We start from the raw sequence: 27,778 nt of genomic DNA, 5'->3' as shown, positions 1-27,778 counted from the left end.
CAACATCACCACCTTATACCACCTATATATGGTGATGAAGAAGCTCACACTTCCCTTTGAACATTTCCTGTTTAAGCTGGCCACAGAAGAATAATGCTTAACAATATATAGTTTGATATGTACATAAGGAATTATAAGAATCATATTCTCTTACAAAAAGTCATTTATGTGATGTACATCAATGCATTTCTTTTTAAAAACCAGAATCACATAGTCAAATGGAGATCATGCTCCAGAGACAAGGAGACAGGGTTGCTGTCTGAAGTTCAGTAAAGTCAGTTGAAATCTTTTGGCAACTTCCAGTAGGCTCTAATAAGCTTTGCAGTTTTAGGACAAAAGAAGCTGCAAGGAAGGCAACACAGGAGTCTATGTGAACTTTCTCATAAAACGGAGTTTTGCATAGGCAATGATAAGGAAGATAACAGTCATACAGAAGAGAGCCACTAGGTTTTCCCACATTGCCCAGTTTGTAGGTACAATTCCTTGGCTGCACAGGTATGCTTCACCAGAACACCTGCAGAAGAGCATGGGCCGGAAGTTAGTAATACTATGTGGTGCAAGTCTTCAGGCAGTTATTTTTATTCCTGTCCCACAAAGATTCTTTTACCCTCAACTCTGCAAAACAGGACAGAAATAGAGTAACCTCATAGATTCACAGAATAGTTAGGGTTGGAAAGGACCTTAAGATCATCTAGTTCCAACTCCCCTGCCATGGGCAGGGACACCTCACACTAAAACATGTCACCGAAGGCTCTGTGCAACCTGGCCTTGAACACTGCCAGGGATGGAGCATTCACAACTTCCTTGGCCAACCCATTCCAGTGCCTCACCACCCTTACAGTAAATAACTTCCTCCTTATATCCAATCTAAACTTCCCCTGTTTAAGTTTTAACCCGTTACCCCTTGTCCTACCACTACAGTCTCTAATGAAGACTCCTTCCCCAGCATCCTTACATGCCCCCTTCAGATACTGGAAGGCTGCTAAGAGGTCTCCATGCAGCCTTCTCTTCTCCAGGCTGAACAGCCCCAACTTTCTCAGCCTGTCTTCATTCGGGAGGTGCTCCAGTCCCCTGATCATCCTCGTGGCCTCCTCTGGACTTGTTCCAACAGTTCCATGTCCTTTTTATGTTGAGGACACCAGAACTGCACACAATACTCCAAGTGAGGTCTCACAAGAGCAGAGTAGAGGGGCAGGATCACCTCCTTTGACCTGCTGGCCACTCTCCTTTTGATGCAGCCCAGGACACGGTTGGCTCTCTGGGCTGTGAGCTCATACTGCAGGCTCATGTTAGGTTTCTTAACTTCATAACCTATCATTGCAAAAATAAGCTTAAGGGACAAATCTAGTTCTCTGTTTCTCGTAATTTTTTTTCACTAGTATCCTAATTGCTGTTTATAGATAGCTGGCAACTTATGGGTAAACCTCAGCACCACATTTAACCATGGTAAGTACAAAAGCATTAATTTCACAGAGCAAACAGTGGAGATCCATATCACCAGTTTGCCGTCCAAAAGCTCTGGAAACACTGCTCCAGCACTATTCTCTGCAATAACCTCAGTTTGCCAGCTCTCCATCATAGAATAGCTAGGGTCACAAAATACTTGTATTGCTGCAGCTTAAGGTATCAATAGTCAAAGAGTATTCTAAATGGGGCAGTAGCACTGGGAGATAGATACTTATGGTACTCTCCTGTATCTGGAGGGAGGTTAGGATTTACAAACAAACTCTGATGGGCAGGCATGTTTGTGATCACAGGTCTAGTGCTTCCCAACAACTCTGTAGCTGTCAACACAGTGCATTTCCTTTGCTAAGTGACCCTGTGTTTGTTTAAGAAAACTGACAAGGTAGGGCTAGGTTAAAACCCCCAGAATTTAATTTTGCTCATCTGCCTAGTTTTAGGACAAGTTTCATCGTTACTTCACTGTTGGGCATTTATAAAGTTTTACTACATAATTCTAAAATGCATTATCTTGGGGTTTTTTTATTGAGACTGGCCTGTGAGTGGTTATTCTGTGAATATTATAAATACTTCAAACCATCAGACTTCTCTTTAAGCAAGTCATCACCATTCAGGCCACCGTGAGTCAGACACTTACATTTCTCCTGAGATATCAGGGGGACAACTGCCTGCAGGCACGGTAACATTTGGATTCTTCTCCCCACAGAAGTAGAGATTTCTGAACTCATTCACTTGAAGAGCCTAGGGAAAGAGGCAGACATTGCATTTTTACAGTTAGTGATTTGGGATGCTAAAACTGAAACACCTTAAACTGATTTGATTATTAGAAGACACTTATCACCATTCTTGGAATTGTATGTTTATGTTCCTTTTTGTTTTGAAGCTCTTAATCACTACCTTTCTGAGGAACTGGTCCAAATTTCACATGCAGGATGGTTTGGTGTCTAAGTCTTTGGATTCTAAGTTACATTTCAATGATATAATCATGGGTCACTTGCCAGCAATGAGTTCCAGTTTATCCATTTTCATCTGAGTCAGTCTACTGAGGGGTAGGGAGCAGAGCAGAGAGGCAGGATCACCTCCTTCGACCTGCTGGTCATGCTTCTTTTTATGCAGTCCAGGATACGGTTGGCTTTCTGGGCTGCGACCACACAATGAAGCCTGCTCATGTTCATTTTCTCATTGACCAACACCCCCAAGTCCTTCTGCACAGGGCTGCTCTGAATCTCTTCTCTGCACAACATGTAGTTGTACCTGGGATTGTGAGTTACTTTGTTTCAAGCAGCTGCACCCTTAGCTTTCTGGTACCCCAGCTCCTTATTATTTACAAATGGCAGTAAGTCATATTTCACTTCAAATGGAGCCACACAAAACAACACTGGCATTGTGCTAAATTCTTTAACCAGCTAGACAGTCATTAATATAAAACTTGCTACCCAAACAGCAGTCTGGAGAGGCCATACAATATTTAACTTTATTATAAACCATAGGGATCAACTATTCAGATCAGGAATTAGTGCCTCACTGGACAGCTCACTCTGCTGCTGTCCAAACAACACAAAAGATTTGTTCAGTCTCTGAGACTTCCACCTCTCACACAAAGATTAACTTCAGCTTCCTTTTGGGGGTTCTCTGGTTTGTTGTTCTTTTACCATGCTCACGGGAAGAAACCAAATCTGGCTTTTAAAAGAACTTCATTTATACTCAGAACCTCTCAAGGAAGCAGCAGGGTAGCTACATTACTCACAGGAGACTAGTGCTGCTTTCTACTCACAGTGAGTCCATATCGGGGAATGCTGAAGTACTTGAGCCAGTTCAGCCAGTCCATTACAGAAGGGAGGTTTACTAGGAGGCCTGAGAAGATCTGAAACAGAACAGAAGAGACTAATGAGTCACAAATTCTGTTTACTGCAAACAGTACTATTCTCACATGGATAAGGCAGTTGCCCAGCAGAAGTGCACTGGGACTGATGGACCTCCTGCTGCTATTATGCCCATGCCTACAGGTATGAGGGTCAAACCTTGAAGTGGTCCCAGCTAGCTGGCCCAACAGCACTCCAAGTTCATACGCTTGCAAAGAGGTCAGAAAGGTTTTCTATATTCACGTGAGCTAAGAAGCATGTATGCTAACAACTTTTTACTCTGTAGGAGTGTCCTATAGTAGGCTAGACAGAGGATAAAGAAGGATGACTGGAAAATGAGCAAGTGGAGAAACAAGAAGGAAACTGTGGGGATCCTTAAGGGATCTTACTGTTCAGCTTCCTCCTCTGACCTACATCTTTAGTGTGTACTCTCTCCTGTCTGAAACAAGATTTACTCTTTCACTTCTTAGTTTGGATTGGATTTCATAGCCAAACATGATGCTTCAGGCTATGCTTCAGCACAAGTGTTTTTGTGCTTACCCTGCTATCTTTCAGACTGCACGTGCCATTCCTTACACACTGTGATGTAACTCAATGTACATTAGCTGCCCTTCACTATGCATGCACATTTCTCACTCACAGCATGCGTTTGAAGCGATACGCTATCACTTAGCTTATGACAAAAGCAAGTTAAGTTGCAGATCGAAAAATAAGGGATGTGCTTTGGGCTCAGGATATGTATGCAGACAACTACCAGGAATCACCTGACAGGAGGTACTTTTTACTCTAACTTGATAGGCCTCACAGTCAAGAAGTTTTATTACTAACATCATCATCTCTTTGAAAGAGAATTCACATGCCTCATCTGTAAGCAGTCAAAATTCCTTTCTCATTTGCGCTCTTCCTTAGAAGTCCTTGAAGAAGAGTATTGAAGTAATTTCTGGAACCTAGAGACAATACTCAATTAAAATAAAGCAAGAGTATGCTCCTGCTAATCCCATTGGGTAACAGAAATTAATTCAATAAAATGAATCAATCTAAAATTTATTTCAAGATTTTTTTTCCTTTTAAATTATCTAATTGATCACTTAAATTTCTAATACTGGAAATGCAAGAATTTTTTTTCAATTTTTGTAGGGAAAAATTTTAAAAATACAATAAACAACAATGCTGGGGGCATACTGCAAAGCTCTGGTGGCATCATGTCTACTGAATTGCACCTGAGCAATGATTTGACTCTTAGATTACAAGTTGGCAGAAATACATCTTTTGACTATCGCAGGCATGGGACCTAGATGCTACTGGCCTGTGGATTCTCAGCCTGCTTAGGGCTGGCTCCACCCAATCCTCTCAACCTGTCTGAGTTACTTCTTCACCTCCACCAAAGGAGCACACACCTCCTTATATACTTACAAGCATGAGAACAAAACAAATAGTGATGAACAGGTTGGCCACAGCCACCACATCCATCCCAGCACTGATAGCCAGAGACATGGCTGTGGCAGTGTAAGACACCAGCATCAGGCTCAGCGTGAAGAAGAAGAACCGGCCTGCAACAGCTTGGTATCCTGTCAAAAAACAGAAAGGAAAGAATCCAGTAAACAACCACATTATGAATCCCAGAGAGGATCCTCAGACTCCTGTACTAGACAGGGAAAGCATGAAGAAAGACCAGTTTGGAGGTGGCAGGAACTATGCATGCTCTGAAGGCCCAAAGAGCATTACCAAAAGATATGGTAAAGCAGGTTCCTGTCTTAGATTGCAGGTGTCTCTGCCCCTGCCCCAGAGTCTCTTGAAGTCATGATGCCAAGCACTTAAATCAGTTGAAGTTTCAAATAGTTTCGTGTTATAGATACAGGAACTAAACTCTGGCTAAGACAGAAATCAAATGTGTTGGAAGATGACAGGTTCAACAAAAGAATCAATTCTTTACCAATCATCCAGTAAGTGATGCATGAGAATATGATGGCTGGTGCAGTTCTCATGGGCAGCAGATCTCCTAACATCAAGGCCAGGAAGTAGGCAGACACACGGTAATATCCACTCGTGTACTGATGGCTACAAGGACAGGAAGGGAGTTGTACAGGTTTAGAGGTTACCTAGGAAGCAGGCTCAGTATGTGTGTCTGGTTTATCCTGATGTGGTTCTGTTTTCTCTATCACTGATTCCTCTATATGCAAGTTGCTTATCCTCTCTGTGCTGTCACTTCTTTCTCTGTAAAGTAAAGGCTGATCTATCTCACAGCCATGCAGTCATATTGAGAGCCTCTGAGGAAAATGAATTAAAAGCTATGTGACTGCTAAGATATATTGGGAAAAAGCTCCTGAATCTCTTTTCAAAGAGAATGATCCTTAACACAAGTGCATGGGAAAGTAGTAGACTGCTACTAACTGGAGGAGGGCTTAGTCCACAGCTAACTCATACAGCTGCTTCCAGGCAAGAAGGAATGATGCCCAACAATGGGAAAACACCCTTAAAGAGACCCACTCACCTCCAGTTCACAGGCCAGTTAAATGTCACTATGATTGTTTTGCTGCTTAATGCAGCTCACAAAAAGATCCTTTAATTGGTGAGGTCCCAAAATCACAGCTGATAAGCGAAGCTGGTAAGCAGGACAGACTGGCAAGAAATGTCCTTGTGAGAAATACTTACTCCTGAGCAGCTGTTAGGGGCAATATTAAACTGCTCTGAGCAACCTGTGGCATTCCAGGCACAACTCTCCAATTTCTTCTTTACTGCAAAGGATCTGCTCTTGACTTTTCATCCCATCAGCTGGAGGCTATTCCAAACTCCATTTTCAACATGCATGAATATTTACATATGTGTATATAATATATACATGCATTCACATACATATGCATACATACATATATATGTATATGTATAAACAGAGAGATGTGTTTGATGATCAGGTAGCTCTTGAGAGCCAGCCAGCAGCCCTCTTCATCTAAGCATCCCTTGCAAAGCTTTTCCAAGAACTCTCCCTTCATATTTGCACTTTAGGACCACTGCAAGACAGCGTTTCAACCACATCAGCAAGAGGGCAGGCAGGGTTCGCAGGGTTCATAGTCAGGATTCACATGCAGACTTCAAAAATAGCTGTTACCAAAAGTGGAAAGTGAGCAGGAAAAGCACTTCTTGGTAAACTGTGACACAGTATGCAAATAAAAGCACTTTATTTCTCCCCTCCTTCCCCCACCTCTTAGTATTTCATCTCCCTGCTCTACAGACCAATTAGCATTACTATTACAATCTGATGTGGCAAGGGAACAATCAAGCTTTTGGTGGAAATAATTTTTTTTTAGCCCGTAAGATATTCCCCGTGCCTCACTCCAAGGTATGAAATGCTCCAAGTGCCTCACTACTTACACAAATAGTTTCTTGTCTCTGATGAACAGCTCAATTGCAGAGACACTGGAAAAACACTGGTTGGTGGTGACAAAAAACAAGGATCCAACCCTACAAGACAGAACAGTCAAAAAGTGAGGAAAGCGCCTAGATCAACACTGGGATCCTCAGATATCAGCATACCATCAAGTCAGTGCTTTATTACTTCTGTCCACAGAACAGAGATATTTAATTGTGCTACCATAAATCTTTGCTGCAAAACCAGATTTATTCCTTTATCTTCTCTTTCACATCTCCTTTGCACATATGTGTGAGCCCGACAGAACTGCAGTCCTCTTAGGAGCTCCAGCAATACCATGCTGCAGTGCATTGAGGGTTGTGAACTCTACCCTCCTTTGTGGCCCAGGTGGATCCCAAGGCCTTCCCCATCAGTGAAACCTTTCTGCTACAGATAAAAAACGAGCAAAGCTGTAGCTTTCCAACTTACCGATTCTGAATGCCACTTCGATCCAGTTTTACACCAAAAAAGATAGCACCCACAACCAAGGCTAGAATTATGGTCACTGCAATCTGAAAGTGGAAAGAAGAAAGGGGAAAAGGAAGTCCTTCAGATAAGTGAACAGGGACAAAGCTATTATTAAGGCATATGCAGAGTTTAAGATTCACAGCTGCCTAAAGCTTTGCTGCTGTGAGTCAATGTATACCAATCACACACACAATTGAAAGCTTTATGGCAAATTTTCTGAGTTTATCCTCTTCACTCTTCTCCTTTCTCTGATCTTGACTGGAAAAGGTTAGCAAAAGCATACTCAGAAAAACCTAGCTTAGAATTCCAAGAGTTTGAAGCACAAAATTAGCATCACCCAAGAAGCTTCCCATGTAAATCAAAGAATGGAGCATTTCCCCCAGTTCCAAATTTTCTGGCCAGTAGTCCTGTGCTAAGCTAAAATGGAGACTTTTTTCAAAGGTAACAAAGGTAGCTAGATATCTAACTCCACTTCTGTGGCAGCAGCACAGAACTTTCCTGTTTCCCTAGCTGTCTTTCAAAACAAAAATGTACCTTACAAATTGCAGATTGTGTGACTGAGAGCAATGGGAGTCCGAGACGACTGTTACCTACTTGTGCAACAGAGGCCTGTGGGTTCCTGATGAGGTTCTTCAGGGAACGCTTGGACACCCAGTACAGCTGGGTGAGGAATCCATTTGCATAGGTAATCTCATGCCCCTGCTTGGATGCTTTCTGCTTGCTTCCCCGTCCAAGCTCCACGTTCCCCAGGGCTTCCTTTGTGCTCTGATACAGGCTGGATTTGAGATATTTCTGGTGCAGCTCATCTACCACACTGCTCTCCACATTACTTTCTGCCACTCCATTTTCACTGCTAACCTCTGAGTGAGAAAGATAAGATATGGCTTCTGATTCCCATGAACATGACCTTCAGACATGGCTCATCAACAAGCTCATAGACTTCTGAAGCTGAATGAATAAATAAAGCAGGAATGCCCAGAGAATCTGAATTGTTCAAGCCTTAGCTCTGATCTTATGAGGATAACTTGAGTGGGAGGGTTTCCCTACAGTTTTAACCAAACCTAGCTAATCTGCCAGTTCTTTGTGGCACAAAAAATGGTCTTATTCTTGGAATGAGGGAACAGAAACCCTTTGTTAATTTGTGGGAAATCAGTGTTGGCTCTGATCCATTTCTCCATCCCCAGGAAGCACCATTATGAAAACTGTTCCCTTATGTTCAGTCATGGATATGCTACAGCATCCTCAAAGAAGCATTTCCTAACATTTCACTCACTGTTACAGTTTTTCTCTAATCTAGTTTCAGACTTTCTCACCGGACTGTAAATCCATTACTCCTTAGCCTATCTACCCTGTCTTCCCTGCAGCACTCTCTTATGTGACTGAAAACTTATGTCAGCTGTCTCTTGAGACTAAGCAATTCTAGGTTTTCAGTCTTTCCCACATAGGTTTTGTGAATTGCTGATACTGAAGGAAATAAAAAAAAAAATCCCTTTAAAAATCTGAGCTCTTTAAAGAAGTCCAAATCAAAGTATATCTATGAGTAGGAAAAATAAAAAGATAATGTGCCCTTAGACTGGAGGAAACCCAGAGAATAAAAGCTTGTCATCAATATATACATCTTGACCTCTACACCAGCCAACAGTGGATTTCACCTTCACAATCTACCTTTTCCTGTGTCCTCAGGACTGTGACGTTCCTTGCTTGCTGTTACAGCAGTTGAATCACCATTTATGATATCAAGGAAGAAGTCAGCTGGATTGTTGAAGGGTTCACATTCATATCCTTAAAAAAACAAACCAAAACAAACAAACCCACATATACAACATGTTCGTATTGCACAGACCACACTTGGAAAATCAGGTCTAATAGTATATCACCCTTCTGCAACCCTCCTACAAGAGAACTTCACCGCTTTCCATGAGCATTAGTTTACAGAAGTTCAATGGACAGGACTTAGGAGACAGTAAATCTGAGGTATCTATACAGAGCTTCAAAGTTGCTTATTCTCCACTGATTTCAGGTGAAAAGGAATCTGTAAATTGCTTCTACTCAGCTAGCTCAGCATACACAGCTCTTTCCCCCTTCCCAGTGCTGTTCAACCACATCGGACACTGAGAGACACACAGTCTCTCACTAGAGGTTGCTGGATGTTTATAGCCTCAGATGCTTGCTCTAGAAGATCAGCTCTTGATTGTGTTTTCTTGGTCACAAGGAAGAGGAAGGGCTATCCAAGAGCAGCTTCTTCTAATATGGTTTCTAGCTACAGGATGGGTGGGGACAGGAGTGAAGGGTGGGAGAGAAAAAAAGGCAAGGATGCTTGTACTATAGCATCCCTGTGAGAAACTAAGTGAGGTGGGATACCAAAAGGAGGAGCAAAAGTAGTGAGATTGGTTAAAGCATTTTCCTTAAGGCCAGGGAAAGCTTACAGTCCAGTGTGTCTCCATGGCTGCACCTAAAACTAGATTGGAAACTCACTCCGCATTGTCTGTCAATTATTGTCAGAAGCCCTCAGTCTTGGAAAGGAAGCAGCCACCCAACAGTGCAATTAAACTGTGTTAAGACACAACATGATTTTTTCCTCTCGGTTGCCCACCTGCATTTAGACTAGACCAGATTCTTTGGTTAGCCCATACAGATTGCTGCAAATCAGGCTGTTGTTCACAACCCACTGGATCTGGCATCTAGGCCTGGCAGAACTATAAATATCTTGTCTGTTGTGCAAGATGCTTCTAAATGTCCAAGCGATTCTGGGTTTTTGTGGGACAAATTTTGTGTACAGCCTCCAGTATCCCAGTGATAAAACAGTATGGGACTGATCCAGTGCTAGGGTCAGAACCTACCCACAGATTAAACTCATTAGCCAGTTGCCTTCCCTCTTGGCACAGTAGACTTACCAATAGAACTGAAATACTCCAGGGCCTGCTTTGCAGGACCATGGTACAGCACCTTTCCCAAAGCTAGTAATGTCAGACTGTCAAACAGTTTGAATATGGAATAGCGGGGCTGATGGATGGAAAATATGATGGTTCGCCCTCTTCTTGAGAGGCTGAAATAGAAACAAAACATCTCTCAAATAAACCACACTTCACATTTCAGGAAGGTTATGTCAACTTGAACAAAAAATAAGTATCCAAATCCAAGAAAAGTACTTGTCAGCTTCTCAGGGTAATGACCCAAAAAAGCTGTAGTTTACCCTTCTCTATGTCAGATGCTGCCTGCAAGACCTTCAGGACAGCATCTATCATTACATGGGACCATCATCTCAGTCCAGGTAGACTAAGTATGATGTTGTCTGTAGCTAGCAAAGATTGAGACCACAATTGTGTATAAACCCTCCTCACGTTTTCTATACCAGGCTGCAACCTAACTGGAATGGTCCTACTGCACTCAATAGCAGTCCCAGGCTTTATATAGCAGCCTGCATAAGTCTGGCCAGCTGAGATTTCTCTTAGCTCTTCTGCTGAAGATTTACTCTAAAACAAGTCAAAACTAGTTTTCCTTTGGATTTTTCAGATGCTCTTTAACAAGTATCCTTGCTGATCAAAGACCTCTGTCCACAAACAGCAGAGGAAAAAGGCCCCCATGCAAAACCAGACAATGCTACAAACATGCTACAAACCAGGACAAGGGTTAGGAGCCCATTCTCATTAAATCAGCCTTGTTTGGTCCTCTTTGTACCAGGACTGTTCATCTCCAAAATATAGGAGATGAAGGTAAACACCCAGAGTAAATCTAGAGATGAAAGTAAACACTCAGTAAATCTACAGGTGAAGACTGATCTGAGTTCAAGGCTATTGCCAGAGTGGAGGAAGAGACTTTGCAATAGACTCAGTTGGAAGGCCAATAAATTATGATTACAAGGCTTGACCTCTCCACTGTCTGTGGCAAAGGACAGCTGTCTAAGCTACATCTTTTTGGGCTCCAGTCCAATGCATGCTGTGGAAGGATTCCCATCAGCTTCAGAAAGCTTTGGACAAGACCCAAATAAATAATTTACTACCACTTCTGAAGCTATTTGTTTACCTTTTTTTTCTTATTTTAAAAGAGCACTGTAGCTACATTCCTTTTTAACTGAGTTGACAACAAAACTCCAGTAGAGCCCTTAGGAACTGACTCTTACTTCTTCAAGAGGATGAGGACTGCATTGGCTGTGCTGGCATCAAGGCCAGTTGTTGGCTCATCCAGAAAAAGGACTGGTGGCTCTGTGATGAGCTCCATCCCAATGTTGGTTCTCTTCCGTTCCCCTCCAGACACTCCTCGGATCAATTCAGTTCCCACCTACAAGCACAAGAAATTGAACATTCACAACAAGACCTGGTCAGCACATGCTGTGGAGTTCAGGGTTTTCCACAACCAACAGCCTCATTAGTGAACCCTAGCGCCAGCAGCAGATGATGTCAGATAGTCCCACTATGAGGGACTGTAGCGGTATGCAAAGCATGACTTTCAGAGGTACCAGGCACCTTGTGACTCCAGGGAACAAAGCATGACACTGACAAAGAAGCACCAGAATGAGGCCACAGCAGTCAGAGGTGGCATTGGTGTTCACGGATGCCTGCTGCTCAAGTAAAAGTGGGGTAAGAAAAGTTAAAGTAAAGTGAGAGTAAAGATGCAGCTGGGAGGAACAAGCTCTGCAGAGATATCCATCATGGGCCAGTTTTCCATCCCTCACAATTTTCAGCACTATATTAACAGTTTCCCTGTCATGTCCCACAAAGCCAGGAAGTGACTGTGCAGCTTTCGAAGGTGCAATGACTAAGTGACTTTTCCCCCTCTGAACTTATACAACATTCTGGACATAGTCCAGAATCCTCCCTTTTTAGTAGCAAATACACATACCTCTTTCCAAGCTACCTCCTGAGCTGGAGACTGATTTCTCATTTTCAGTATGCTTTAGCCAGGTTCCTTCTTAGCTTAGTGTAGCTGCACTACATATGCAATACTGCCCAGAGTCAAGTAGTTCAGTTCCCAGAGGTAGTAAAATTTCTGAGAAAGGTGTTCTCGCTGCTCACCTTAGCATCAGCCACTTTACTTAATCCCAGCTCGCTGATAATCTGGGTGACTCGCTCTTCCTTCTCTTTAACACTGATGGAGCTGGGGAGTCGCAAGGCAGCAGAGAAGTGCAGGTTCTCCCTCACCGTCATTGTGCCCATGACGACATCATCCTGAAAGCAGTACAAATGGACAGTTGGAAAGCTTCCTTCTCAGCTACCTGACTGGGCACCAGAGTCCCTGTAGTTGCAGTTGTTGGATAAACTGTTTGTGGGCAACACTGGAAACTGGACTGAGGGACAACCCCTGCTTCAAAATTTACATGGCACAAAATTCAAGGTCACCATATGATGGGAGAAGTGCTGCAATACCAGCAGATTTATAGGGATAACACATGACTTAGCATGTCTATATGCTCATTTGCATAAAACTGACCCTGTAAGTGTGTATGCATTTATGCATTTAGGTATTAAGTGTTGTTTGTAGTTTATGGGCCATCTTTATTGATCTAGGTAGTACTGCACAGGGGTGGGAAGGAATCATAGAATAGTTAGGGTTGGAAGAGAGACCATTTAATGTCTCACCTATCTGCCTATCATTTTAAAGTTAAATTTGGTTGCTTTGGTCATCTGAGAGAAAAATGTCTTGGACTGGGACCACTTGCAAGAAACTTCCTGACCATTCATGAAACCCTGAGTTTTTGGGGAGATCTGACCTGCAGAATCAAGACCCAGCATCAGTCTCCTCATATGCATGCTCCCAGAGCCCCCCCAGCTGGCAGTTTTCAGGAAAGCTGCCTATTCCACATGTCTGCAGTCAGAAGCCTGAATGGTTTCTGGGTTTGATTGCTCATGTGGTTGCCAAGAGTCTCCTTCTCCTCAGCTCCCCCAGGGCTTTGAGGGTCTATTCTTGGTCCAGGCCTCCACCCACTTCCTCAGATTCAGCCAGCTTTTCCTGTCTCTGAGTGAAAAGAAGCTCTGTCCCAGCCAGCCAGAATCAGAGGAAGAACAGCAGGGATCTATTTACTTCCTAGAATTATTGTGTGATAGCTTGAAGGTACTTCAGCCAGCTAGAATTCCTTCTGAGTTTTGCAACAAGAGATTTTGGGCATTGTGGGGTTTTCCCTCACCTTTCTATATTTTTAAACCCTTGCTAGTACTTCAGGGCAGAGCCCAAAGCCACAGTTGTCCAGTGGTTTGGGCATCCATGTGGCTTTGGGAAGACAAACACCTGCATACTTGACTTGGTTGAAGTAATGGTCTTGTCTTGTCTTCCATATCTCAGAAAAATAATACATACTGTAACATCTGAGTTATCAAATCAGATTCTGTAGGGATCACTGAAAATTACCTAACCTAGATGGTCATGCTTTGCTCATCTTGTGCAGTCTTCCATCCCAAGGGTTTCCAGGCCTCCACTGAAGGCACAACCTCCACTCACCTGCACAACATATCCTGAGATGCACTTAAAATTTGGAGGTTGTGGGATGCCATCTATAAGCACTTCTCCAGACAGGCCTGCTGGGTCCTTTCTGGCAGCCAGCACATCTAAGAGACTTCAAACAAACACCAGGCATTAGTTTTTGCCATAATAGCTGGTTTTTACCTTTGGGTGGATAAGTACCACCAGTCGCAACTGGAGTTACAGGCAGCTAACGACATGCTACAAGTCAAAGGGCACATCAAGGGGCTTCCTCTACTCTGGAGAAGCTCTTTGTACAGAAAGTGAGGATTTTCAGGCACAAGGTGTGCCACAGCAGTACTGTAGTATACAGATCCTCACAACTCACAGCAGTCAACCCCCTACAGACACAAACTCATCCTTCATATTAACAGCTAATCTCAAATGCACAGAGAGAAAACCATCCTGCCAAGTAGTTGCAGTCTGCTCTCCAGCCAGCAGAGCTCAGAATTATCTACTTTGATCTCAAGGATATTAATCCAAATAGGTATAAACACAACTTGAGTTAAGATTAATTCTAGAAAATAATTTTGTTTTAACATATCACTGGATTCTCCTTGCTGCCCATGCAGAGGCCAGCCTGTCTGCTAGCTATGTAAACACTACTGTGATAAAGTGCTTGAAAACACCCTGATTAGCCAGCAGTCTCGTAAGAGAGGAAGATCAAGGGTCACCACAAAGGCACACCTATGTGAACCCTGGCCATATTTCCCAGTCTCTGACATTCTGAAAGGCAGAGTGACAAAGAGTTCTTTTACTGTAGTTATATGGAAACTAGCATCAGCAGTAGCTGGAGATAGTCTGCATGGTATTTATCTGTGCTTTCATCCAAAGAACTCAAGCACATGCACACCCCACAAGCAGGCCACAGCCAAGTTGAGGCTGAGGATCCAGAGCATCCTACACATTAACATTACACCACATTCCTCTCAGTTGTCAGAGAGGGGTTTAGCCTAGTATCTTCAAGGAAGTCTTGCTGCAGTGACTGCACAGGGGATGACATCTCTCCTGCCCTGAAGAAGCTGGAAGCCCCCCTGCCATCCCATTACAGGTCTAGGACAGAGCCTACACCTGAGCCCCATTTACCCCAATTCAGCCTGATATCACAACCTAGGCTGCCAACACCACAGGTAACTGCGGTAAAATGGACCACAGATCAGAGCAGACAAGAAGTGTGACACCACTGCAGGGCAAGAACTGCAGCAGAGCAGCTAAAGGGACTTGACATCAAACTGCATCACCAGATTTCTCACAGGCATGCAAGGTCTGAGCCTGCAGATCCCTCATATCTCCCCCAACCCTCAGAACCCCAAATCCTCTTTAAACAGGTGAATGTCCATTTGAAGAAGCAGAAGAAAGTACTCACGAAGATTTACCGCTGCCTGTTGGCCCCAGGATAGCATTCAAGCCTGGCTTCATAATGCCACTGGAAGAAGGAAAAAGTTATTTCCAAATGGAGGACTGTTCACATGCGGATCACAGTAGAAAATGTGTGAACAAAATGCTGTCAAAAGGAAAACTTAGAGATTATTTAAGACTTCTCTTTAAGTTTGAAATCAATAAGTATTTTTTCCTTTCTTGTCTCAGACTGACAGAACAGAACCAGAGCTGGACATAAAAAGCAATCTACAAAAGACAGAAAGTAAGTGTCTTCCCTGCTGAGTGGGGTCTTGAAAAGAAGAAACAATTGTTCTCTGCTGCTCATTTCCTCTGACTGCAGCTTGAACCATAGTTAAGGGAACCCTGAGATCTTCTTGCAGAAGAGTTCACACAAGTTTGATCCTAATTTGTTCAGATAAATCACTGAAACTGCCTAAAAGCAAACTAGAAAGTGCTCACATGAACTGCAGACTGGCGAAAAGGTAGTAATTTCTTCACCAGCACAGCTGGATCTGGAAGGTAACATTGAGCTCACTGATTCACAGGAGCAGATTAATTCCTACCCTCTGGTATTTTATTTAAGCAAGAACTTACTAAACATTATGAAGGATCTTCTTTTCCACAGTTTTCCGTTTACAAAGGAATCCACTGGACTGCTTAATGGAGTACTGGATGTTATGGAAACTCACAACAGAGCCTCGGGGGGATCGGAGGGACTCTCGTGTGGGAAGAGTACGTTGGAAGTTGCCCACTTCTTCCTCTCCTCCAACAGAAATAATGCTGTGATCAGATGTGTCTGCCATCATGTCTCTGTTACGTCGGTCAAGCTCAGCTGCATGGAGTTTTTTGAGGCTACTGTTGTTTTGAGCAGTTCCCATCTGTTGAGAGAAGGAACACAAAAATATGCAGGGAAGGAGGCATGCAAGCAAAGACTCCTGCAGAAAGTGTCTTGGAAAAGAAAGCTCAACACACACCACACCAATCCTCACATGTGCCAAGTTTCCAAAACGATGGATATCCGCACTGGAAGACATCCAGTAGTCCCCAAAAGCACAGAAACCCATAGATTTAGAACAATACACATAGCCTTTAAGAACAAGACATGTATGGTTTTGGAGTGATGCTAGCTCAAAGAGTATATAATGAGGTAAAAAACAGGCTCATTTGTGATTGTCACTTTCTTGCTCAACATAATGGGGACTACAAACTCAAGCTGCTACTGCTTAAGCTAAAGGGACTCTAGCTCTCCTCCCTCAGGCACAACATGCTTAACGCTCCTCAGACAGCCACAGAGCCAGCAAAGAAAACCTATTAATGAACCTGTATGAAGAACCATGGGAAGGAAGATGGTTGTGCTTATGAAGGCCAGCCACCTGTACCTTGTTTGCTGGCACAAGTTTGTTTCAAAGATACCAATGTGACTAAAATAACAGTTACACATGCTGCTTATCATGTTTCAGTCACACCAGTATCAAGATACTTCACAACTACAAATAGGAAGAGAAATTTGGATTTGTCTGGAGGCACCATTTATGCTGGAGGTAGGAGCTTCCCCCCCAGCCTCAGCAGGAAGAGATCTTGGACATGACACAGTAAGGAGAAACATGGTACAAACTGGTGCATTAAGGAGAATTAAGTATCTTATCTATTTATAATCACAAAGTTATAAAGTATTCTGGTTCAAGCAGATAAGCTGCCTCTGGAGCTCAGCGCCTGAAAGGGAGGACATGTGAACAGCAAAGAGAAGGAACTGCTCTCCCTGGCCATGCTTCAGAGCCTACATAGTAGGAACTGTATCAATATGGGTATAAACATTAATACTGGTCACTTATTAGTCACAGCAGCAGAGCTCTCTTGTCAAGGGGCTGCTTCCCTTTCTGCTGCTGTAACTGATGGAGACCAAGTTTAGATCCTTTCACCCATCAAAACAAAAAAAAACAAAAAAACCCCAAAAAAACAGACAAACAAGCAAATGAAAATAAATAAAAAGAAAGAAAAGTCAAGTTCTTGTCTTGACACTGCATGTGAAGAACTCTTGGAAAACCTACAGTCCCCAAATTCTACTGCCTGTGTAAGGTCTGGCCAGAACCTATACCCTGCCTTTTCAGACAGGTGCCCTCACAGCCATAAGTCTTCCTGTCCCCTTTCCGGTAAACTACAAAGCAAAGAAGAGAGGAATTGCTACAGTTCTCAGTGAGAGAGATGGTCTTCCTTTTACGAACCTGGAACTACAAGAGCCACATTTAAAGGAACAGGAATAGCCCTTTCCTCTCTGCCTCTTTTATCACTTAAAGCTCAGGAAGTTGCAGTAGGATTTTTTTCCTGTGTAAGTAAAATAAAAGTGGTGGCGAGAAGGAAGGGTTGTTTAGCTTGGATACATCCTGAACCCTAAAGTTGCTTCCCCCTGGGAAAGCCTTGCTTATGGGAAATAAGAAAGGATATGCTGGTTACATCAGCAGGAGAAAGCTTATATGCATGAAAGGTTGCACAACAGATCAGAGGGGAGAAAAAAAGTCAGGATGACAGTGACACCAGGGGCAAAGACCTGTTAGACTTTTGAACACTTCCCTGTTTTGTATAACTCACATCTGTCCTGGATGGGTTCTGGAGTTTACTACACCCGTAAACTTCCATGCGGGTTTTTGCAAAGCTGCTGATTAGTACTGGCAAACCAAACCACCGCCGGGGGTATGTGCAAGGATGACAGTTGAGAAAAGCTTAGCAGAGGCTGCAGGTAGGACCAGGCAGCAGCAGCGCCTCACAAGCAGTGCCCTCCCGGCCTCCCGATCACCCACCCTCGCCCTACCGAACGGCTCCGCTACTCAGCCAGAGCCACGAACCGACCCGTCCGACCGCGCTCCGCTTTCCTCCCCAAACCCCCGCCCGGCAGTGCGGCAGCCCCGCGCCCCGGCCGGGAGCGCTGCCTGACGGAGGGCTCCGGAGGGCCCCACCGCGCCGCTCTCCGCCGGGCGGGATCCGCGCCGTTACCTCCCGTCTAATCGAGGTTCTGGCCACGGCACTGCCTTGGCGGTGTTTTATAACCGGGTCTGGGAGGCGGGTTACATAAAGGGGCGCGGGGCGCGGGGAGTGCCCGGTGTTGTCACGCAAACCACACTGGGACGCGGTCAAAGGCGGTAGCGATAGAGCCACGCTCCTCCAAGCAGCGCGGCCTGGCCCCAGCTGCGCGACCCCCGGGGCGGTGCTGCCGCCGATCTGGGCCGCCCCCGGCTGCGTGCGCCGCGCTGCGTGCGCCGGATCCCCTTTCCCCGGCCGACGGCGCGGCGGAGCCCCAGTGCGCCGGGATGCCGAGGGCTGCCCGCGCTGTTACCCTGCCGTTACCCTGCCCAGCAGCCGGGCAGTGAAGGAGGTGGAGGGGAGCAACTCTGATCTCTCTCCCTCACTCTGTCCCCCACACTGAAAGGGGGAACGGGCATCAGACACGGGGCAAAGAGGGGTACAGCGGGGAGTGGGAGGCAGCACCTGCTCTCACCCACATTCCCAGCCTCTGGAAAGGTCATCAAGCCCAGGAGTTGGTCATGGGGTCCCCTCCAAGGGTGACATTGCTTCTACTACCCTGATCTCACACCTTCAGAGGCAGTGTCGTTGACAGGTGGTTCGCTGCTGGATCATGGGGCCATGAGAGCCCACCAGGGTTACCTGTGGTCCATCTGGCTGCCTCTCTGTGCCACCATGTGTACCCAGCTAGGAAACGTGTGAAAGCAGGAAGGTCAGATTTCCTTCAGTTTGTTGTCAGGACTTCTCCTCAACCTCCTGTTCTCAAGCACTATTGTCTTTACAAATAAGCTGACTCTCCTCAGACTCCTTGGTGTTGTGAATGCAGGAAAACCCCTCTTTTATAGTTTATAAACATGATTTATAGCAGAGCTGTCAAGTCACCATAATAATTGCCTCTGCTTTGACTACCCTCTGCAGTCCTGTGCAGCATTATTTTTTTTCTAACACCTCTTGCTAGATCAATTTAAGGCACAGCTAAGCTGTCTCTAGCTACCCAATCAATACCAATAATAAACGCTACAAAGGCTGACCTATCCTCTTCCCAACACCTGCCTCCTTCCAGGATGCCATTGATGCACTGGGCAGAAGACAATCGCATCTCATGCACCTGCATCGCTCTACAGGGCTGACAGGAGTCCACAACAGGTGGGACAAAATAGCCCTAGAGATTATGAAGGCCAGATACCCTAAAGATACTCAGGAGAGTAAGTCATGCCATAGGTACACCCAGGGCTCAGGCTTGCTGAATAAGAATGTTATCTTCAGTCACTCTGGGTCAGAAGTGGACTTGAGTTCATATTTCATTCGTGATTTAACTTCCTCTTTCCAGGAAGATCTGCCTTCACAGAAGAATTTTGCCCTAGTCACAGATAGCTTTTGCCCTAGTATTTCAGCAAGCGTGTACATCTCTCTGTCTCTAAGTATATCTCAACTCTAAATACTCACTACCCCTCAATGTGCTGCAGTGACAGTTCTGTTGTCATGTGCCTGGGACAGTGAGGAAAAAGCGCCTGTGTGCCTGGGAACAGAGGTGAGCATTTTCTGACTCATGAACTTGCTGCTCCACATAGTGCCTGCACAGTGGTGCAAAAGAACAGTGCACTAAACGAAACACAATTAAAGGTTCAGATTACTCTTGACAGTTAGTTTCAATTGCACAGCTGCTCCTCAGACAGAGGTGATGGATGCCTCCACACTGATCATTTTGGGAAACAGCCCTGCTTCTCTCACACTTCATGGAATGGAAAAAACACTTCTCTTCCCCCTGTGCCTGAGCACATCTGGATGGCAAAGAAATAGACAGGGACCCAAGATAGGAGGAGGAGCCAGATCTGTCAACTATAGCATCTGGCTGGAGTCTCCAGCTTTCCTCCAGCCATTCTTCAAGCAACAGTCTTCTGGGCTTCTTAAAGGGCTTTTTGATCCTCTGCCTGTTTGTCTCCCACCCTGGTTGGGAGTATTGTACCATTTTACTTAGCCAGTTGATCTAGCTTATACTATTGCTGAGGAAGGTTTCTGCCACTACAGCAGTAGAAAACAGTGGCCAGGGATGTGTTTTTTAAAGAGGAATGGATACTTGTAACAAGCCTGAGGAGACCAATTTTCTTTCCACTGCACCACTGTAGATTGGTAGGTGCCCTCACTGCTTTTTGCTGCTCATCCACAAAGAGGGGCATTTGCCTTGTAAACTGTCAGCCTTTACTTCTGAGTAAAGAATGTGGCCTTTACAGAAAGACAATAAAGCCATTAGCCCACCCTAAAGCCCTAGCAACCAGGAAATTACAAAGCCGTTTTGCTTGTGATGGTTGGGTGATGTTAAACAAATAATGCTGTAGGCCTTGCTTTGATACACTATGGTAGCAAGGCAAGAGCAACCTGGGTCATGTTGCAGGTCTCATGCAAGTTTTAGGACAGGTTTGGGGTCTTTGCTCTTGCTCCTTAGTTCCAGCTGCCTTGAGCCTCTCACCTGGCTGCCACTTACAGGCTCCCAGAGCAGGAGTGACCATGATGCTGTCCTGGGCATGAGGGAAGGGACCTAGCTAAAAGTGAGGTTTTGAGGGGTCTTGCTGAAAAGCATAATTCTGACTTACAGCCAATTTGCTGTGACTGCCATTGGCCCTTTCCAACAGGTTCTGGTCACACTAGCCATGTTCTGCGTGTGCCTCAGCACACAGGATAGATAAGGAGCTATTGAGGGCTATGAGTTCCACTCTCCACTGAAGGTTCTGGTCCCTTCTTCCAATCTTCCTTCAGCCTGAAACACAGCTTCACAAAAACATGGGTTTGAAGGGGGTGTTGAGGGTTCCTTCCACTCCAGTTTTTCACGTGAGCCAAGACTTGCTGCCATTGATCAAGTCAGACATGACTTTGTTTAGCAGAATCACCAGACCAAAAGTTTCAGGTCTGTTTCTCCACTGCTTTCTTCAGAATGCTTTTTTCATTGCCCTGAAGATCCAGGGTGTTTTTAAATTCTGCCTTGTGCTGAATTTCATAAAACTTGTAAAATATTTCAGGGCTTGAGCCAGCAAGAGAATGCATGAGAAGTATGTGCAGGAGGAACTGCATGTTGATGAGTACTATTGCCTTTTCTACTGAATGCAGCAAGAAGCAGATCCCAAAGCTCCCTGCACAAAAGCAGCTCTGAGATCAATGCAGAAGACAGCAATATCAGGCACCGTGCATGAGTGAGAGATATTCTGTAGCTCTACTTTTGCAAAAGCTCCAGCAAACCATTCTAAAAGACACACCCTATACAGTTGTGTACAGGTGCTGATCTGCTGCATCTACAAATTCACCACCCTAGGTGCAAGAAAAAAATCTCAGCGTGCCTTTTTCACCCTGATTGCTCACTGTGTCAAAGCTCATGCTGACTGAACTCCCTTACTTGGTTAAAGCGCTTCTTGCCTTGGGGGTGTTGCTTTTGCAAGACTTACCGATGATGTAGAAGAAATCTGACTTTGTTTTTGTTAATCATTTAGTCCATTATCTGAATTCAAGGTAGCACTAAATCAGTAACTGGTTAAAGATAAGAAAGGATTAAAGCAATTCTAAGAGTAAATGATATCAATGTTTAACCCATGTGATACACTGAGATACCATGTGCTTGACTGACAGAAATCATGAATAGCTAAACTATAAGATCAATAAAACTAGGCAGGGGTGTCATTTGGGCAAAACAAGGGATCAGACTAGGATATAATAATTGTACTCTAAAGTATCTAGCATATCTAAACCACCAGTGCTCCAGTTCTTCTAAATCTCAGAGGAGATTTAGGTTAGTTGTAAGGAAGTTCTTCTTACTGTGAGGGTGGTGAGATACTGGAACAGATTGCCAAGGGAAGTTGTGAATGCTCCATCCCTGGCAGTGTTGAAGGCTGGTTCCACGGGACCTTGAGCAACTTGGTTTAGTGTGAGGTGCCCCTGCCCATGGCAGGGGGGTTGGAACCAGGTGATCTTAAGGTCTTTCCAACCTGAACCATTCTATGATTTAGTAGTTAAAAATCTAAAATATAAATGTTCTCAGATATTTACAGCTTCATCTTGCTATTGCTAGCGATGTCACAGAGAACCTAGGGCTATCTGTCCTAACTCAGCTCTCCAGAGGTTAGCTGCCTCCAACATGAATGTTGGCATGCATAATGCCAACAGATGCATAATGCCAATAGACATTTCACCTCCTTCTTCAGGGACAAAGTCCAGGCTGCCCCACCAGCCATTCCTAAAACCTGTTTAACTTTTATCCACTCCCAAGGTCTGAGCTGCTGCCATTATTGTTTGTTGTGGCAGATGCAAAAAGATTCAGACTGTTTTGCAGTAGATGCTGTACACCGAGAGTTGCAGTGTCCCTCCCCAAGGGGATAATGCACAACAGCAGAATGTGAGATAGTGTGACCATAAATAGCTTGTATTCTGGAGAAAGAGGGATAACAAAAAAGCTCTCTCTTGTCTATAAATTCCCCTTGCCCTTGTGCCTCCCTAGATGCCTAACAGTGCTATATGACCATGGCAGACAGCCACCATGCCACTTCCTTCCAGCACAGGGCAGAGCATCACATCAGGTGAAAGAAAAAGTGAAAAAGGTCACAGATCTCAGCTATCCCCTACTCTGATGCAGACTGAGGGAAAATCACATTCACCAATAGTGGAACTGAAGCAGAAAGGCAGGGAATCACCCAGTAGAAAGTGTTATCAGAGAACCCAAAGCAGTAGGCCAGACTAGCCTAGCCAGACTAGTCTTGAAGACAACAAGTGGTAACATAGACAAAGAGGAGAATGAAAAGAAGGAAGCAGCTGATTGCATAGCAAAGGAGCTCTTTGCACTCACCTTCCAGATGGCCTGACTGGTTGTGTTCCACTAGGTGCCAGGAGCATCTCAATATTAAGCTATTTCACTAGAGCTAACACCAAGCCTGGTGCTTTTCTTGGCCAGGGCATCTGAATTTTTCTTTGCCAGTGCTGTTCTGCTCCTCTCCAGACCTAATTTTTTCTCTCCCAGTTTGTAAACTGCTGTGTAAGCGGAGACGACTAGTACATGCAAAGGGCAAAGGGAGCCCAGATCTATCCAAAAACCACTGAAGGGCAGCTAGGTATTCTAGGACAGTTGACAGTAATTTGGGAAAGGCAGGGTGAGTAGAGTATCATAATAGAAAAGATAAGGTAGGTCTGAATGGTGGTGAGTGTCTAGGTATGGAACACCAGGACTGGCAGGTGCTGATGGCACTGACCTTAGTTGCTCACTAGGGCATCAATACATTTAGGTGTAGCTCCTACAGGCACTCAAACTGGAAGAGAAAGGGCAATGAACAAATCTTGATGACTCATGGAGGAGGATTAGGACAAGAAACTGAACACCCATCTCCTGCAGGGTATATGAAAAGGCATATGCAAAACCAACCATGGTCACCAGACTGCAGGAGACATGAGAACTCAAAAACTGGCATCTGCATCATCACAAGGGCCCCTGACCACAGCACCCAGACACAGGCCTTGGTGCCCAAATGCTAAACAGTCCATTTAATTACATATTTTAGTATTCATTAGTATGCAGGTAAGAAACCAGAAGTGAGTGCAGTCATTTCTGGTTTAAAATAAAGTTGCACATCTGCACAGCTAATGAAAATGATCACTTGAGATGGCTTCCCAGCCCTTTCTCAGGCAGAACAAGCACAGCTGACTTCAAGATCCTGCCTTGCATGATGCTTCTTAGGCTGCTGTGCCTCCTGGCACCTAGAGATGAGCATCCCAGCAGACAAATGAGTGGTATCTTCCGGGGACAGCAGTGGCCAGGATATAGCACCATCCAGAGCTGTTTGGGAGATCCTGTGCTTAAGAGCCCTATCAGTGCCAGGCACACAGGCTCACTTGTTAACTTGCTGTGGCATGCCTCAGCAAAGCCTGGCGTGACCTCAGGCTGGAGACCTGTCACCCGAACAGCCATATTGTTTTCTCAGCTAAGCCTTTGCATTCCTCCTTCAGCACTCCACGAGCTGGCCCTTAGCTCACTGCACCAAAGGGCTGCCGCCCTTGTGCCACCTGAGTACCTGGCATGAGAGCAGCATGGCTGGCTGGCAATTGGCTATGCCTGGCATCTGCCACCTCTGAAACCAGGATATGAGCAGGACTTCTTAGTTCCTCAAGTGTTGAATTCGGCCACCTCTCTCCAAACCCTGGCATATTCATTTTAACACATCCCTTGGCCTCATGAGCTCAGGAGGAGGGCTGAATCTGGCAACTGCTCTCCCAAAACCAGGCTCCTTGCCTTCAGGTTTGGAGGCCCTGAATTAAGGTTTTCGTGACCAGCAAAAGGACAGCATGGCACTTTATTAGTTTGTAATCAGTAGGCTTATCAGATAATGATGGCTTCTCCCCTCCCTTTTCCCTAGTTACTGATAAACTCTGTGAATACTGACAGTTGTTCCCTGATACTGCGTCTTTTATAGGTGACTCCTGCTATCATATGGTTGTAGAAGAGGCAGGGACAGGGCCATCTCAAGCCAACAACCTGCTGTGCTAAAAAGCTGACCTGACAGCAGCAGCTGTAGGCTAATACTAGGACCTGTTAAAGACTTTTTTCACAAGACTGCAAAAAAATGAGTGAACACAATACTCACCCTGTTTACAGGTTGGAGAAGGAAGAACTGTGACCTGACAGAGATGGACAAAGTTTGCAACAAATACACAGGTGGGAGGATCTAGTATCATAAAGTGTGTTTTGGAAACCTTGGACTCTGCTTTTTGCCACTGAGAAAGTAATTCTACTTGTTTCGGTTTCTCTCAGTAAAACAAATGGGATACTTGCTACTGAGCTCTTTGAAAATGGAACAGACAAGGGGGGCTGTAGGTGTGAAGGGTTGTGAGTAGTGCTGACTGACATCTACTGGTAAACTAAACACAGTTGATGAGGTAACTAGAAGCTTGCCTATATTTGTGAGAGGTCTGGGGATTTAAATGTTCCTTTTAAACATGAAAAGTTAGGCTTGCTCATTTTTGAGACAAATGTGTCTCATACTTGGAGAGACAGGGAGACACGGCCGGGAGCTTTCCAGCTCACAGCCGTGTCCGGTTGGGGCTGCCCTTTGCTGATGCCTGGGCCTGCTTTCAGACATCTCTGCCGCACTGCTGCCCACACAAACCAATGAATCTGTCTGTGCCTTACTTGTGCTTTGACACTGTGGTTAGGACACTGCCTTCTTCCCTGTTGGCTGGATCTGAGAGTGCTTTAAGGCAGCCTCTCCTTTAGACCTATCAAAGTGGGTCTCAGAGACCAGCTACTGTGACTGACGACACAAGTAACCATGATGGTGATACCTCTTCAGAGCATCTTATACTTTTCCAAACCTCCTCCTGAAAATTTTAACCACCTCAAGGCAGAGGAGTGACACTGCAGTTTGGAAGGTTACCCTCTGCAAACTGGAACAAAACACAGTCACGCACCTGCTATCATGTTAAGAATACTTTAATTTTCCCATCAGACACATATCTAAACACCAGCTCCCGATGGGAGGTCTGACAACACACATTTAAATATAGAAGCTGTATGAACTTACCATTCAATGTATTTATATTATTTCTCAATCAGCTTGAAGACACAATTGACAATTATACACAAGCGTTTGCTGGTAAAAAGTATTTTCTTTGCCCTACTCTAGGACATATCACAAACATGACAGTGTGTTGAAAAGAAACAGAGGAAACAGTTGCATGGAGATGTATGTACGAGCAAGTGAGAAGATATTAATGCAGGCACAGGTACATACCAGTTATCCATAGGGCTGGTATCATGGGGTTTTGGCATAGCTCAGGAGGGGAACAGAAACACTGGGCAATGCAAAGAGGGAGGTCTTGTGCCACCTTTCTTTTGAGAAGAACAACAAAGCAACACTCTCCCTGTGAGAAATCTGAGGCTTTATAAAGCCAGGCCTTACAGATAATCATTTTCACCTTCTTTTTCTTGCCAGGACCCATTTTAAGATCCTGTTGTCCTCACAGTAGTTGTTGCTACATTAAGGAGCTGGGGCTCAGCCAGCAATGTATCTTCCACTGATGCTACCAGCACAGGATCAACCTCCTGAAGCAGAGAGCTGCTGCTTAGATCTCTTCCATGATGTCAGACTTAGTTCTTTAGTGATCAATATCACAAGTATTTGATATCACAAAGTAACACTGACCCAGGACCTCACCTGATAGAGTCTGAGTCCGTGGAAAAGGCAGGTGCTTCTCCAGAGATTCCAGAACAGCAGCCTATATTTTTGATTTTGCGGTTAGGCCTCGATAACCACAGTCTACTACTGAGCCAGGACCTATCCAAAGATCTTATAAGTGAATTTAGAGAATCACAGAATCCCAAGGGTTGGAAGGGACCTCGAAAGATCATCTAGTCCAACCCCCCTGCAAGAGCAGGGTAACCTAGAGTACATCACACAGGAACTTGTCCAGGCAGGCTTCGAATATCTCCAATGTAGGAGACTCCACAACCCCCCTGGTCAACCTATTCCAGTGCTCTGTCACTCTCACAGTAAAGAAATTCTTCCTGATGTTAACGTGGAACCTCCTATGCTCCAGTTTACACCCATTGCCCCTTGTCCTACCACTGGATATCACTGAAAAAAGCCTAGCTCCATCATCCTGACACCCACCCTTTACATATTTGTAAACACATTTAAGGAATGTGAAAACATTTAAGGAAGAACCTTCTTCTGTGCCTTTCAACACACAAGCCCCAACAAGGGGCTGTGTGCACTCTTCAAGCCCATTACGAAGCACGTAGCTCCTTTGATCAATTGCAATTTAACATATGGTTTTTCTGTTTAATTAAAATTTGTAAAAAAAATGAAGAAAAAAGCCTATTTCAGGAAATTCTCCTGACATAGACTGTTTTCTCCTGAGTAACACTATAGCTTCAATGATGAGAGTAGGAGTAAGCAACATCATTGTTTTGAATTCAGCTAGAAAAGCCAAAGGTAACTTGGTAAATTCTGAATTTAGTAGAACTGGAAGTCAAGAACCATGTCAATGTCTCATAGCTAAGTCTTGTCACTGACAGCAGGACCAGCAGATGGGAAGGCAGCTGTGAGATCCTGTGCTGTTCCTGCACCCACAGCTCCTTCCTGAAATCTAAGCTCCCTGTAGGCTAGGTAACAAGGTCTCACAACTACTGCTAGGCTCTCATAGATGAATGACCCTCTGCTTCAGTACAGCAATGATATCTGTAGCTGTGACAGCCTTGGAGCATTGGGTTTCTGGGGACAGGGATAATCCCGAGGTGTTTCAGACATTCCCAGGGAGACTTTCCCCAGAGCACAGCAACGCATCCATCTTAGAAAGGTGGCAGTACAACATGCCAGTGCACAAGGTCCCCACTAAACCTATCACTGCACAGCATAGCACACTAAACAGTGTAGCACTAATGAAAGTTGTAAGCGGTGGTCTAATACAACTCACTTTTCTATTGGCTTTAAGCCTACAGAGCCTATTTTACGTTAACTATTGTGGAATACCAGTAATTAAGATATTTAAAACACATTTACAGTAGACCTGTAATAGCAGCAATAGTCTGTGCCAACTACAAGGGAAGTCTCAACAAACTGAAAAATGCCTGGGAAAGAAGTATTTTTGGATGTGGTTGAAAAACTGATGTTCAGCTCATTTGCGCAAAATTCTTTGGTTGAAATGGTGTCACGCTCACAACTGTAAACCAGATTGATTCCTTGACAAATAACAGAAGCATCTCAAC

At 44.6% G+C, this 27,778-nt stretch overlaps 1 protein-coding gene across 5 annotated transcripts; it reads right to left on the bottom strand.

Annotated features, from left to right (window-relative positions):
* Positions 1-145: 145 nt before the first annotated feature.
* On the bottom strand, positions 146-18,189 carry LOC101881834 (broad substrate specificity ATP-binding cassette transporter ABCG2-like). Of its 5 annotated transcripts, none has more exons than XM_031053370.2 (16): positions 18,019-18,189; positions 15,625-15,908; positions 15,017-15,076; positions 13,630-13,744; positions 12,210-12,362; positions 11,318-11,475; positions 10,092-10,243; positions 8,863-8,979; positions 7,792-8,057; positions 7,159-7,241; positions 6,693-6,782; positions 5,257-5,381; positions 4,737-4,891; positions 3,236-3,325; positions 2,099-2,202; positions 146-514 (listed from the first exon to the last, which is right to left on the bottom strand). In XM_031053370.2, the coding sequence occupies exons 2-16, from the start codon at positions 15,906-15,908 to the stop codon at positions 367-369; spliced, it is 2,100 nt and encodes a 699-aa protein (XP_030909230.1). In that variant the 5' UTR covers positions 18,019-18,189; the 3' UTR covers positions 146-366. The 5 variants fall into 5 exon arrangements, with proteins under 5 accessions (XP_030909230.1, XP_030909227.1, XP_030909229.1 ...); XM_031053367.2 differs by lacking the exon at positions 18,019-18,189 and adding an exon at positions 17,875-18,012; XM_031053369.2 differs by lacking the exon at positions 18,019-18,189 and adding an exon at positions 17,837-18,006.
* Positions 18,190-27,778: the final 9,589 nt, after the last annotated feature.

Source organism: Melopsittacus undulatus, chromosome 4 (assembly GCF_012275295.1).
Source record: "Melopsittacus undulatus isolate bMelUnd1 chromosome 4, bMelUnd1.mat.Z, whole genome shotgun sequence".
In the NCBI taxonomy this organism is placed as follows: Eukaryota; Metazoa; Chordata; class Aves; order Psittaciformes; family Psittaculidae; genus Melopsittacus; species Melopsittacus undulatus.
This window is presented reverse-complemented; position numbering and strand designations above follow the sequence as displayed.